General features: G+C 41.8%; 1 protein-coding gene across 2 annotated transcripts in view; it reads left to right on the top strand.

The window, feature by feature from the left end:
• USP22 (ubiquitin specific peptidase 22) overlaps window positions 1–12258 on the top strand; it is a 93026-nt gene that overhangs the window by 58935 nt on the left and 21833 nt on the right. For both annotated transcript variants that reach the window (XM_065031359.1, XM_065031358.1), the window contains one exon: window positions 9312–9481. In XM_065031359.1, coding sequence (XP_064887431.1) covers window positions 9312–9481 — 170 coding nt within the window. The remainder of the gene's footprint in view (window positions 1–9311; window positions 9482–12258) is intronic.

Below are 12258 nucleotides of genomic sequence, written 5' to 3'. Positions count from 1 at the left end.
GTTTGATCATGCTCTCAGTAACTTTTTGATCCATTTGCTCCAAGATATGACTTTTCCTTATGTTCTTCCAATGATACAAGTTTAAGCAGCGTGTGTGAAAAGGCTGATCTGTTGCTCTGCAGAAGAATCTGTAGTAAAGCCTTCTTTGGTAGTCATTGCTTAAAGATGTGCATTTTTCTCCTAAATCTTGCAAAGTTAAGCGTAACCTTTCTTCAGTCTCATCTCTGTTTGTTGCTGATTATATTATTACTAGAAATTCTTGATTTAAATAGGCTACAAACATGTATGTCTTATGCTGAGCCTTTAGTCCAGTGTTGTTCAAATGTTACGTGATTGCTTTTAAGTGAAGGTACGACACGATACAGGGGCACTGCACAGCTCTTCCAGAATTGATTTATAGCTGCAAACTTAAATTTTCCCCAACCCACACTAGCAGGTATGACACAAGGAAATAAATCGAAATACCAGATCCAGGTGATCTCTTTGCGTGATCCTGTGACTTTTTGCATTACTGAAGCAAATGAATGATGCATTGAGCCACAAATGCAAAAGCTCATGAGCAGAACACCTGTGTAGTCTAGAAAAAGAGGTAGAAGAGTCAGCAGCCCTGATTGTAGCAGCAGCTGTCACCTGTTCTCCATCCCTGCCTGGGTGGCAGCGGGGCGGTTAATTTTGGTTTCCAGAGCCCTGTGGTAGGAACAGGGATACAGGCATTGGGGCTGTGGCTGTTTTGCTCCCCAGCCTGTGTTTTTAGACAACCACCTGTGCTGTCGGTTTGTTCCAGTGGAGGGGATGCAAGCGCTGGATGTCCGAGACCAACAGTTCCTGCATCCCTCCCTCATTCTGGCGCTGCCCTTTTGTCCTGAGCTGCGTGAACCTGCTCAAAGGGCTAAAGGCCCGTCACTGTTTGTCTGCCACGAGTTTCACCGTCTCGAGGTGAGACTTTTTCTTCTGCCAGACGGGCAGTGTGAACCGATTCACCGCGGAGTCGAGCGGGTACCAGCTGGGCACAAGGGGAACATCCCTTTGGGCATCAGCGAGCTGCTAGATGGGCTTTGCCCTTGTGTGGAAATGCCCTCGCCTTCCCTCCCTGGCAAAGCCCGTCCCTGTGTTCTGTATTGTGCTGTAGTATTAATCGGGATGTGTGATGGGATGACAGAGTGGCGGGCGCGTTCCGCGCATCTTGCGAGTCAGGGTCAATGTTTCAGGCCAGTCCTGATGCTGACGGAGCCGCGGTTGGAACCGCTCCGACAACGGGGACTCCCAAACTCCCTTGCCACCGTGTTTTCTAACTGTGAGACAATTATTTTTAATATCTAATTAAATCTCACTTCTTGGGAGCTCAGTCTTTTTTTTATTATTATTATTAGCTTTGGTAGGCCACAAGAGTTAATTACAGTTCTCTTTGCAGTGGCCTGTGACATACTTGAAAATTGTCAGCCTGGCTGTTCCTCCATCAGCACTATCTTTTTTTTAAATTAATTAACTCATCCAGTGGGTTCTTCAGTTGTTTCTCCAGTTTAAAATACTAATTTCATGCAAGTTTTCACTCATGGTCTTGACTTCTCCCCAGTGCACAGATCTCTTTTCAAATGGGTGTTTGGTTCCAGACATCATCCAGCTGTTTTTTGGTTGCCAGGGCAGAATAACGACCTCCAGTACTTCTCATATTCCTGTTAAGTTTCAAAATGCCATTTGTTTCAGAACTACAGAACACCAAGTCATTTAGGTTGAGTTGCTATAGCCATTGCTCCTTATTTTGTGTTGATCCACTTAATTTTTCTTGTTCTCTACTTCAGTTGTGTTTATTGACTTTAATTGATTTCAGATAGTTTCTCCCACTTAACAAGTTGCTCTTGAATTATTGTTCTACCTTCCAATTACGTTTGCACTACCCTGATGTAGCTTGCCCCTTCTGTAAGTATATATTATGCGATGTCGCTGAAGCTATTGAATAAAAATAGCGATTGCCATCTATTCCTCGTTAACTAGGAGGGGTGGGGACAAACTAAATGCTGGGAAACATAATTGGTGTCTCGATCGCCACTAATTCCATGAAAATCCAGCTCAGAGCAGCTCAGATGTGCTGTGAACAGTATGAACAGATAAAGAGCCTTCCAAGCAATATCGGGGAATGCAGCGTGGAGGCACAAAATCTGGTTGCATAAAGAACGTAACCACATTTGTTTAGTCTGGACTACTTAATCTTGCCTGTAAGGAGCTGGTGCTCTTGTTTTTACCTTGTGCTGGGGATGAACTAAATGATGCTCATAGACACGTTGAAAAATAAGTTCATCTCTGCTGCTGAACACACGCTACAAACATCGCTGTGTATATAGCATGACAGTTTAATGTAGGGAGGTTGTTACCTATTGGGAACTATTTATGGGGTTTTTTGATATTTCAAGGGAGAAGGAGTAAAAACTGTGACTTTTGAATGGCAATCCTAACACAATATAAAAAAGGAGAAATCTGGAGTGTCCTGTGAATGTCGAGGTCTCTTGCTGCACACAAATATACCAGAAATGACCAAAACAATACTTGGAGTTGTCACGTGAACCTGAATGAAGTACTTAAGCGTAAATTTAAGTGTTGTATTTAAGTCATAACACTTAAGGTGAGATTTTTCTCACAGGCAGCAAAACTGGGAGATATCAACCCAAATGTTGGTTTGGGTTTTTTGAACCACTTATTAATCTGAAAGGTGCTGAAGTGACTCTTTTCTAAAAGCAAAGTCACTCTTGGCCAATAATGAATATCTTAAGAAAAATAAGTAAATGGCAGAGCCACCAGTTAAGGTCACAACTTGAATCCAGCGCATGGGATACAATTCCTGTTGGTGTGGGGTTTTTAGTTGTCAGTTACTCAGCTATAGAACTAATCATGTTTGGTTAATTCCTTTTAATTGACTGACCAACCCATGTTTGCTTCTGGGTGAAGTTGTGTTAATAGGTGAGCAGATTGGTAACGAGGATTAATTGCGCTTACTGTGTGCAGTGGTGACATAGTAAAACCGAGAACTTTCTGAGTTTGGGTGATTCATCCATTTAAATAGTCTTTGTCTTCTGGTGATACATACAGGGAGGAATTCTTACTCTATTCTGATTCTTTAAACAGGTAATGATTTGGTTGTTATATGTCATTCATGGCATAAACTTCTTTGGTCTGGTGTGCCACCTTTTGTAGCCGGACTTCAGGATTTTCAGCTGGAAACAAACTCAGGGACAGTTTCCTTTCGTACACATAAGCAAATTTTTTTCTATTGAGCAATCTGTTATTTCAATAGTAATGGAAAAAATGCAGTGATCCAGAATCCTTTTGCCAGAAATTGAAAGGGTAAAGATGGGCTTTTCATTTAGAATGCAAATATTTCTTTTTCCTAAGACACATGTTTCTTTCCAGAAAGCCTTTTCTGATGTAATCGCGTTTCTGTCTGGGTAGGCTTGGGTAATCTTGTAGTTTATGGTGCGATGCATAATGCAGTGTATCTAAAATAGTAATTTCATTTCTCTCCGTTAATAGTATTCTCCATGGTCTTATACAGACTGGTTCTGTTTTCAGTGCCTTCTGTGTTTTAGATTAGTTTTCCCGTGCACATTGGTTCTTAGATCAGGGTTTCCCAGACGGAGCGGTGGGAACGTGTCCTCCAGCCGCTCCGGAGCGCGTGTGTGTCTGTTCGGGCTCTGGATGGAACGGGCCGACTCTTCACTGGCGTCCTGTCTAAGAGGCTCCCCACGAAGCTGAAAGTTCCCCTGACTGTGTGGTCACAGACCTGGGGTCACCAGGGGCCGCCTTCATTCCCCTTGAACAGCAAATTGTGTGCGAGTAGATAATTTGCTGCAAAATCACTGCTCTGCAGGTATAGCCTTTAACTTGCTTCTAGGCAGAGTGTGTTCATTTCAGGGTTATTTTTAGTAGTTTTTGACCATGCTCTGAAATTTTATAGACGTTTCAAAGTTTGTACTTGCAGAACTTTTTTGCTTAAGTTGTTGTCTCAAACTCACCACATCTTCCTGAAGCGTTACTGCTGATGTGGCCTAAAAAGCCATCAGAATATTGGGTGGGCGTTTTTATTAACTCCTGAAATATACGTGTGTGGGGAAATCCCTGAACATTTCATACGCTTTTATTCCACATGTGCTCCTCTAACAGCCACTGAAACCAGAGCCCATAGCAAAGCCCCCTGGTTGCTGCAGGCTCCCTCCCAGCAACGCTTTGCTGACAGGTATTTCAGTTCAATCATGTACCGGGCCACATAAATGTTTTCCATCCTTCTGTGTTCTTTATCAAAGCTGTTTGGGGTCTGTTATTTATGAATGTTATTTTTGCAGTGTTTGAAAACCAGACAAACCCCCCAGTTTCTGTCTTGATACCTTTCTGCGATATAAAGAAGGTATAATACCTAAATACAGTGGCTTGTAGCTGGAGGAGTGAATTTGTGCTTTAGCCTTTATTGTAGAAGTGGTGGAAGAATTTGGTGATTTTCAAGATAACATTCAAGATTGACATCAAAATTTTCCTATAGGAGATGAACTGAATGTGGTCAAACTGTTTGCTTGTGCCCTTTAGAAACAAACAAAGGAAAAGAAATTCATTCTCTACAAATTCTACAGCAGAGCTATAAAACTGTTTGAATTTAAGGAATGCAACTTACACCTTTTTGGAAACTTGGGTTGTGCTCAGACACCTCTTTTTTTCTTCCTCCCCGTGCCCTCCAATTACTTTTTGGTTTACAGTAGATCACACGCTGTGTATGTGCTGGAGATGGAGATGTTGAATTGTTAAGTTAGTTTTTAAGATCATGTGGTTGGGTTCTTTTCCATTTAACTTGGCTGCAGCAGAAGTTTATGCGGCTTTTCCTTAAACCGTTGCCAAAATAACACCTGAGTGTGCAACAGGTAAGTCTGTTTGTAAAAGTAGCTCTGTAAAAACATCTGAAAAAACCTTTTCTAATACATTTGACTCTGTATTCCTGCTTCTGCAGTTCCGTGTGGGTTTCATGCAGCCACTGAGAAAAGGTGATTCAACTGAAGCAACTCGGGATGAATTCACCAAAACTACACATTTGTTTTTGTTGATAACTCACATGGTCAGTAGTGTCACAGAATGTCACGCTTTTTTCCTGGGTGGACTCATAATTTCACGTATCTGCGTTCTGCTGCTTTCTGGAACGTTACCGACCCCATGTTTGCTGATAACCCTGTTAGCCAAATGATGCTGGGTTTGGAAACAGAGCAGGAGCTCTGGGGCCAGAATTTGTACTGTGTACAGGCTGGTGATGGACAGTGGTCTGCACCTGAAACCTGAGAGCCAGGAGAAAATGTGGCTTTAGTTTGAGGTGCCAAGAAGCAGAGCAGTTCTCCCTCGAAATACATTTCCAGAAAGGTGCTCTGGAATGATGTTGTGGTTCCTGCTGTGTGAACATAGGGAGAAAATCCAAAATTGTTCTAGAAATCTTCATTGCTGTGCTGTGCTGTTTGTTTCCAAGGGTTATGCTGAACTCACTAAATATTTTAGTGAACGCTTCCTCAGCTTGCACTGACTCCTGGTACTGGATGATGGAGCTTCAAGGAAACATCAGCACCAGATGGGAACTGGGAGGGCTGGGGGCAGGGGACAAAAAATGGCTCGAAGGTGTTGCCAACCTGTATTTAATGTAAAATAGATCTTGAGCTGGTTGTGCTTTACTGCATCTGAATGATTTCCTGATTGTTGTACAGAGCTGCATTATATATCGACCTGTGTTGTTGCTTCCAGAACCTTCATTCAAATAAATCAGTGTCTGTGTGCTATTTGTTCAGACTGGTTTGTCTGTCTCTCGTAAGCACGAAGCCCAGGTTGAGAGGCAAACAGAACCTTTTACAGGAGAACAAGACAGGCACCCAATTGGTTTGTCTGTATTTTGTATTCATGTGTGGTCCTCTCATTTCCCCCCTTTCCCACCTTCAATAGCTGTACGGGTGCGTTTCACAGAGAAGTGGAATTCCCTTATCTTGTTTTGGTTTTTCATCTCACCGGCGTGGGTGGACTCGCAGAACCAGTGTTCTAGATCTCCCTGCGTTGCAACAAGCCTTGTTCCCCAGGATTGCAGATCTGTTACTATGAGCACTGGGAAAAACAAAAGGCTGCTACTGGAAGAAGACTGAAGAAGTGAAGCTGACCAAGGTAAGCCTGCTGCTTAGAACCTCAGTTTGACACCGTACACAACCATTTTGTCTTGGCAGCAACATTTATTCCAATATTTACCTTTACATCAGCAATCTTCAGCAGTAAAACAGCGCTTTTCAGCTGACTTGCCACAAGAGCACACATCTGTGTATAGAATATATTAAGTATCTCACTGGTTGCTCTTGCACATTTTAGAAACAGTTCCTAAGAAGCAGAAATAAAGGTGACACTATGAAGCACAGCTGAAGTTTGCAAAGTACCACAGCTTTGTTACTAGAGGTTGGATCCTGTTGGCAATCCTTGGACAGTTAATTCACTTCTGTACAAATACAATCTGCTGGTAAGATATTAGTGGAGGCAACTGTTGATTGGACTACAAGTGGACTGCTGCATTTGGGCTTCTGGCGTATTATTTTTGTGTTAATTTATGACCCAAATGTTGCAATGCTTGACTAGGCCAGTAAATATTGCCAGATACTATTAACGGGGAGGGAATAGGTGTGGCAGACACAAGTCTTCTATGTTCTTAATATTTTATTGACCAGAATACTATATGGGCTTTCATTTTTAGCTGTTTTTATTTTCAACAAAACTCATTTTTTCCCCATAGAAGTTAAGCACGAGAGGATGTGTTGTTCTGAGTTCTGTCAGCTCTTTAGTTTACGTACATCAAATGTTGATGTTTTCCAATATGCTGCAGTTAGTTGTGCAGTATCGTCGCTGCAATTTGGTGCATCACACCCATTTCATTTCAAACATCAGTTTGAGAGACAGTATAGCAGCTGCAGTCATTGCTCCCGCGAGGATAAGGCTGATGTATATTCCTTTACATTTTTCCCTTTTCAGCCAAGTTCTCATGTTTTGCTGCGTTCCCTCTTTCCTTATTTTTATTAGGGTTTGGAGTATTCACATTTCAGCCTTGTCTGTTTTGCAGGTTATTTGTCTTGGTTCAGTCAAGTGAAGTCGATGCCTATGAAGCGCCACCTTAGACCTGTGAAAAACAGACTCGAAAAGACCAAGCAAGTAGAGTAAACCAAGAGAGCCGTCTGTGTTTGCCTGTTGTAGTCTTCTGGTGGCAACTGTTCAGAAGATTTGATTCTTGTGGTCACGGGGAAGGAAGGCCCAGCCGCAGGCATGTAATAAATGACGCTTAATAAATGATTCCAAAAAGCTGCCTTTATGTGTTTGCTTTTACTTGTGATTGCTCAATGAAATAGTGAGGAGCTCTAGGGTGAGTCTCTAGATGTACCTCCTGTTTATCCATTGGTCTTCTGTGTTGTGCAGGCTGACTTGGAATTCTGATGCTAACCGGAGGGACCAAGTTTTCAAGGGAGAAATAGGGAGAGACTCTTGTGCTTCTCAAAATACCCTGGTGCATTGTAGGCATTTCCAGGGAGCCTTGCAGGCTTTGTTTGCACAGTCTGATTTAAACAAACCCAGGAAGTTTTAAATTAAAAATACAGGGGAGAGGTAGGCGAGAGGTACTCGCCAAACATTTCCCTACTTGCGCAGCATGAACACGTTTCTGTTGTGACTTTGTTTGCGGAGACTGGGGATTGGAATAGGGTTGCGGACAAAGCTGAAGCATCACACTGTATTTCAAGCTGCTACACCAAATTAACTATTTAACACTTTGCTAATGTTGTGCGTACACTGGTTGCCTCCCAGCATGAAAATAAAGCAAATAATTGCAATAAGCTTTCTGCCTAGGAGGAGTTACTGTAATATAATGAGAAACTTTGTCCTGCACTATGAGTAAACAGAAGCAAGAGGAAGCTGTTGGAAGGAGGACAGTGTTCCATTAAATACAGGAAAACCATTAAGAGGGCTGTGTGTCCATTGCCTGCAGCTCAGTGATGCAGCTCAAGCTGATGTGGTGCCGTTTCTCTCTGGTAACGTAGCAACTGGACCACACCTCCTCCTGCCGAAAAGATGCTAAAGAGCCCTTTGAGCACTATCTGCTGTACTGCAAGGGAACTGCACCATTTTTAATGACCACAGCATTGCCAGCTGATACTTTCTTCTTTTCCTGTGGAATGGCAAGGAAATTCTTCATTCTCTCTCAAGTAATCCTGTTTTTGTGTTTGTGTCTGTGTAATAATCCCGTTTATATTGCAGAAGAGGACTATGTTAATTTTAAATTAATACTGGATTGTATCTATCAGTGCGTTTTATTTTGTTTCAAAGCAAGTTTTTGATTAAAAGTAAAGCATTCTTGTCCACCCGATGCTCTTCTCCTTTAGCACTCCTGTACGGTCGTATTATGTTAACATTTTGGAAGATTTCTCGAGGATTTGAGCATGTTTTTTCTTCTCACTTAGACTTTGCAAATGACTGAAAAGCTTTCCCCACTCCTAACCTCTCTTCTGTTGTGCAACAAAAGAGCTTTCCTTTAAACATCTTGGTTTCCAAGCACAAGAAATCGTCTCTGGGCATTACTGACCGTTTGACTTAAGGTGTGATGAATCCTTTTATGCCAAGTTGAATTTTTTGATGTATGCTGTAGATTAATGTTTAACTTAGCTAAAACAAGTGTGGAACTAGTATTGTTCAGAGTTTCTCTTTAGGGTTGTTTTGTTCGGATCTTGGGTTTCGTACAAAAAAAAAATATATATATATATATGTATGCTAAGTCTGCACTGGATGTCGCAGCTTGACTTTGTTTTGTCGAGGCTGTTTGCCCATCTTAAACAGTTTATTATTGCATTATGACAGTAGAAACACCTTATTCTGGCTTCGTGAGCCTTTAAAGCTACCTGAAAACTTACCGATTGATTGATTTGAATGCGTTGGTTTCTCACTGTAGCAACTTACCAGTTGTCACTGGGATTTGGTATCAGGCTGGGGAGGGGGGGACACCAGCCATTGCAAGATAATGCTGTTGGTGTTGCTGTACTTTGAGGTTTCCTTCTTCCTGAGCGTTTAAAAAACAAATCCTAGCGTAGTTTGGAAGCTCGCGGCAGCTTGTGACTTGAGTACATCAAAACCAATAGCCTGCCTAACCCAATAGAAAAGCGTGTACTTGGAGCTGCGCCTATACAGTAAATCTGTGGCCATATTGTGAAAACTATATCAAAATGCAAATATACCATTTTGTTAACTTGATAATGCTTATGCATCCCCTCCTCCTTCTGTCTTTATAGGTCTACGAGGGCTAATCAATCTTGGGAACACATGTTTTATGAACTGTATTGTCCAGGCACTTACCCACACTCCACTGCTGCGAGATTTCTTCCTCTCCGACAGGCACAAATGTGAAATGCAAAGCCCCAGCTCATGTCTGGTCTGTGAAATGTCTACGCTTTTTCAGGAGGTGAGTGCTGGCTGCCGCAGTAGCATCGGCTTTCCGCAGACAATGGCGCTTTCTGACCCTAAAAGGGATTGTGTTCTATGTACAAATATAACGGGAATGCAAATGATGTTTCCCATCAAGGTGTAGAAAATAGAGCAGCAAAGCTGAGTGAGACCCTGCGGTCAAAAATACCCAGCTGCTGAAACAGGAACTATTAGTCTTTTAGGACCTATTTTTAAGTCACCTTGTTTAGGCAAAGCTGATGTTGGAAATAATTACAGTGGTGCCTGCTCTTCTGAGGCTGATCTGAAGGTCTTTAGTCTTCAAGCTGAATGTGTGTTTTAATTAAAGGTGCAAGTTGTATGGAAAATATGTCACAGGCTCTTTGGGTGATGATGGGAGTAAGAATAAAGCAATAATATATAGCTTTGTGATTAAAAGCACTGGGTTGTATAGGTCTGTATACATATTTTAAAGATCTTGGTTCAGTGCTTTCTAACAGGGAGAAACATCTTTGCTGTTGTCTCTTATGTGGAAACCCATTAATGGCTGGGAGGATGTAGAAAAGTGAATGTGTTGGTGCAGTTTGTACCTTGCACATACGAGTTGCTGCTCTTTCCCTTTCTGGCCCAGCTGATGGGCTTTCCAAGGTGCCTTTTGCTGTAGGTTGAGTCTGGGCTGGGTGGAACAGGCACAGTCTTTTCCATAATAAAGAGCCAAAGAGCTTTGCTAACTACCTTAGATGCACATCGGTAACCTAAGGACTATGGCTGGATGTGGGTTTCTAGTTTTAAAATGAGTCTTTAAAACCAACCAAACGCATCCCATCCTGCGCCTTTCCCTCAGTGATGGATCTGATTTCTTGATAAGTAGGAACAAACCAAAACCACAACCCCAAACCCAAGCTCTCATCCATGCTGTCACAGAGCGTGTAAGATAGCTGGAGACGTCTGTATGCAGAGCGTGTCTTTTGCGGATGTGCTATCATGGAAGTTCATTCAAACAGAGGCCAACCTAAAATAGCTTTACCTTTATCTTGTGATTTTCAATTTGATTTTACTTCTGCGCCTTTTTCACCAGAGATTCTTCTTTTTGGTCATTGCAGATGATTTTAAAATATGTGGAAGGTAAAATCCCCTGTAGCCATTCCAGTACAAAGTTGTTTTCTGCTCATACTCAGCATTCATGTGAATTTGCAATGTTTTTCATGCGGCTTATCAGTCGTTAGCTGTGTGTTATAGTCCTGATTTTTTGTTGTATTTTTCAGTTATTCCTGAGTCTGTCAGGAGAGGAGGTGAAAACAAAAGGCAGGCAATGCCAATAGGTAGCAGCTGCAGGATTATTGAAACCAGATGTGCAGTTAAATGGAGAAATATCGCTTTGCCTAAATAAAAGAAAAATAAGCCATAGTATAGAAATACCAGTTTCTGTACACTGCTAATATAGAAATTGATTTGCTCACTTAGAAAAAAAGCTACTCTTAGAATCTTGATATCCTTTCAGCAAATTGTGGTATAAAGTCTCATTCCAAAGAATATCACCACATTTGGTTTACACACATGCATTTTTTACAAAAATCCCTTGGGAAAGGGGAAATGAGCATTACATTTCAGATCGAGGGGCTGGAGGAAAGATCAGGCCTGTCTAGGTAATGATTTTTGTTTCCATTTTTGCACGCGGAGGCCTGTTGATGGCCTCGTTTTCCTTTGGCCAGACCATGTACAAGCGTGTAACAAAGAACAGGCTGTTACCCAAATTGGGGCTTAAACGCAGCATTCGCATTGGTTTCAATTGTAATCAAGTTTAATTTCATGCACAACTTGGGGAGTCACAGCCTTCATTTTCCTTGGTCAAAATTCCTGCCTGTGCTTGCATTAGTTCCAATAATTAATGTTCTGCAATAGGAGTGTAAATGAATGAGGGAAGAGCCGTATAGGAGACTGAAGGCAGCAGTGCAGTGGTCTCTGTCCCTATTTCACATTGAAATACCGCAACAAAACAACAAAAAATGACTCGACCACCCAGTAAAACTGTGGTGTCTGTAACCAGCTCGGTAGATTTTCACTTGCAAGCAGTAAATACCATGTTACATTTATAGCTCTGTCAGCACTCGTTGTAAAATTCTGTTTCCCAGTCAGTTTTAATTTCTCTACATTGAGAATTAAAACCAAAATATTGCCTTTTTGGAGCAGACTGGTTATGTGTCATGCCCCAACTGTACACAGTGGTTACAATGAAGATTCCTGCTCTGTCTTTGCAGATAAGTGATCTGAATGAAGGAAAGCTAACCAGCGGAGATTTCAGTGCGATGGTTAAGAATTCCTTTGTAATTGAATTACCGGGAAAACTTTGGTTCAGGTTCTGTCTTGTTTTTACGTAGCTTTCCCACCGGGATTAACCAATGTAGTTATCCCAAGGCATCTCACCCGGTGACAAACGATCAGGGCAAGGGTTAAAACTCCATCTCCCCTCCACCCTTCTTTTCTGGAGGTGTGATCTTAGGCAAGTGGAATGCCAGGGGATCTGGCAAATGCACTAAGAAGCTTCAGGAGAAAGAGACTGTTTTGAACATTAAACCAAACTCACTGTACATAAATAAGCTTTGCCGTTTTGCTTCTTAAACAGAAAACGCTTGTCCCTTTTTAAAGATCATTTAGTTATATAGGCTGTGTGATTTGCCTGTGATAAATAGGAAGCTACAAAGTTCTACCTCAAAGTAGGTTGATGGTGAGTAATGAGTATCAGATGGTTCTCAGAAGGTTTTTTTTTTTTTCCTGGTAGCTTTTCTTGTGAATATG

The sequence above is a fragment of the Columba livia genome, chromosome 15 (assembly GCF_036013475.1).
Source record: "Columba livia isolate bColLiv1 breed racing homer chromosome 15, bColLiv1.pat.W.v2, whole genome shotgun sequence".
Classification (NCBI taxonomy): Eukaryota; Metazoa; Chordata; class Aves; order Columbiformes; family Columbidae; genus Columba; species Columba livia.
Note: the sequence above shows the minus strand (reverse complement) of the source record. Positions and strands in the feature narration are given on the sequence as shown.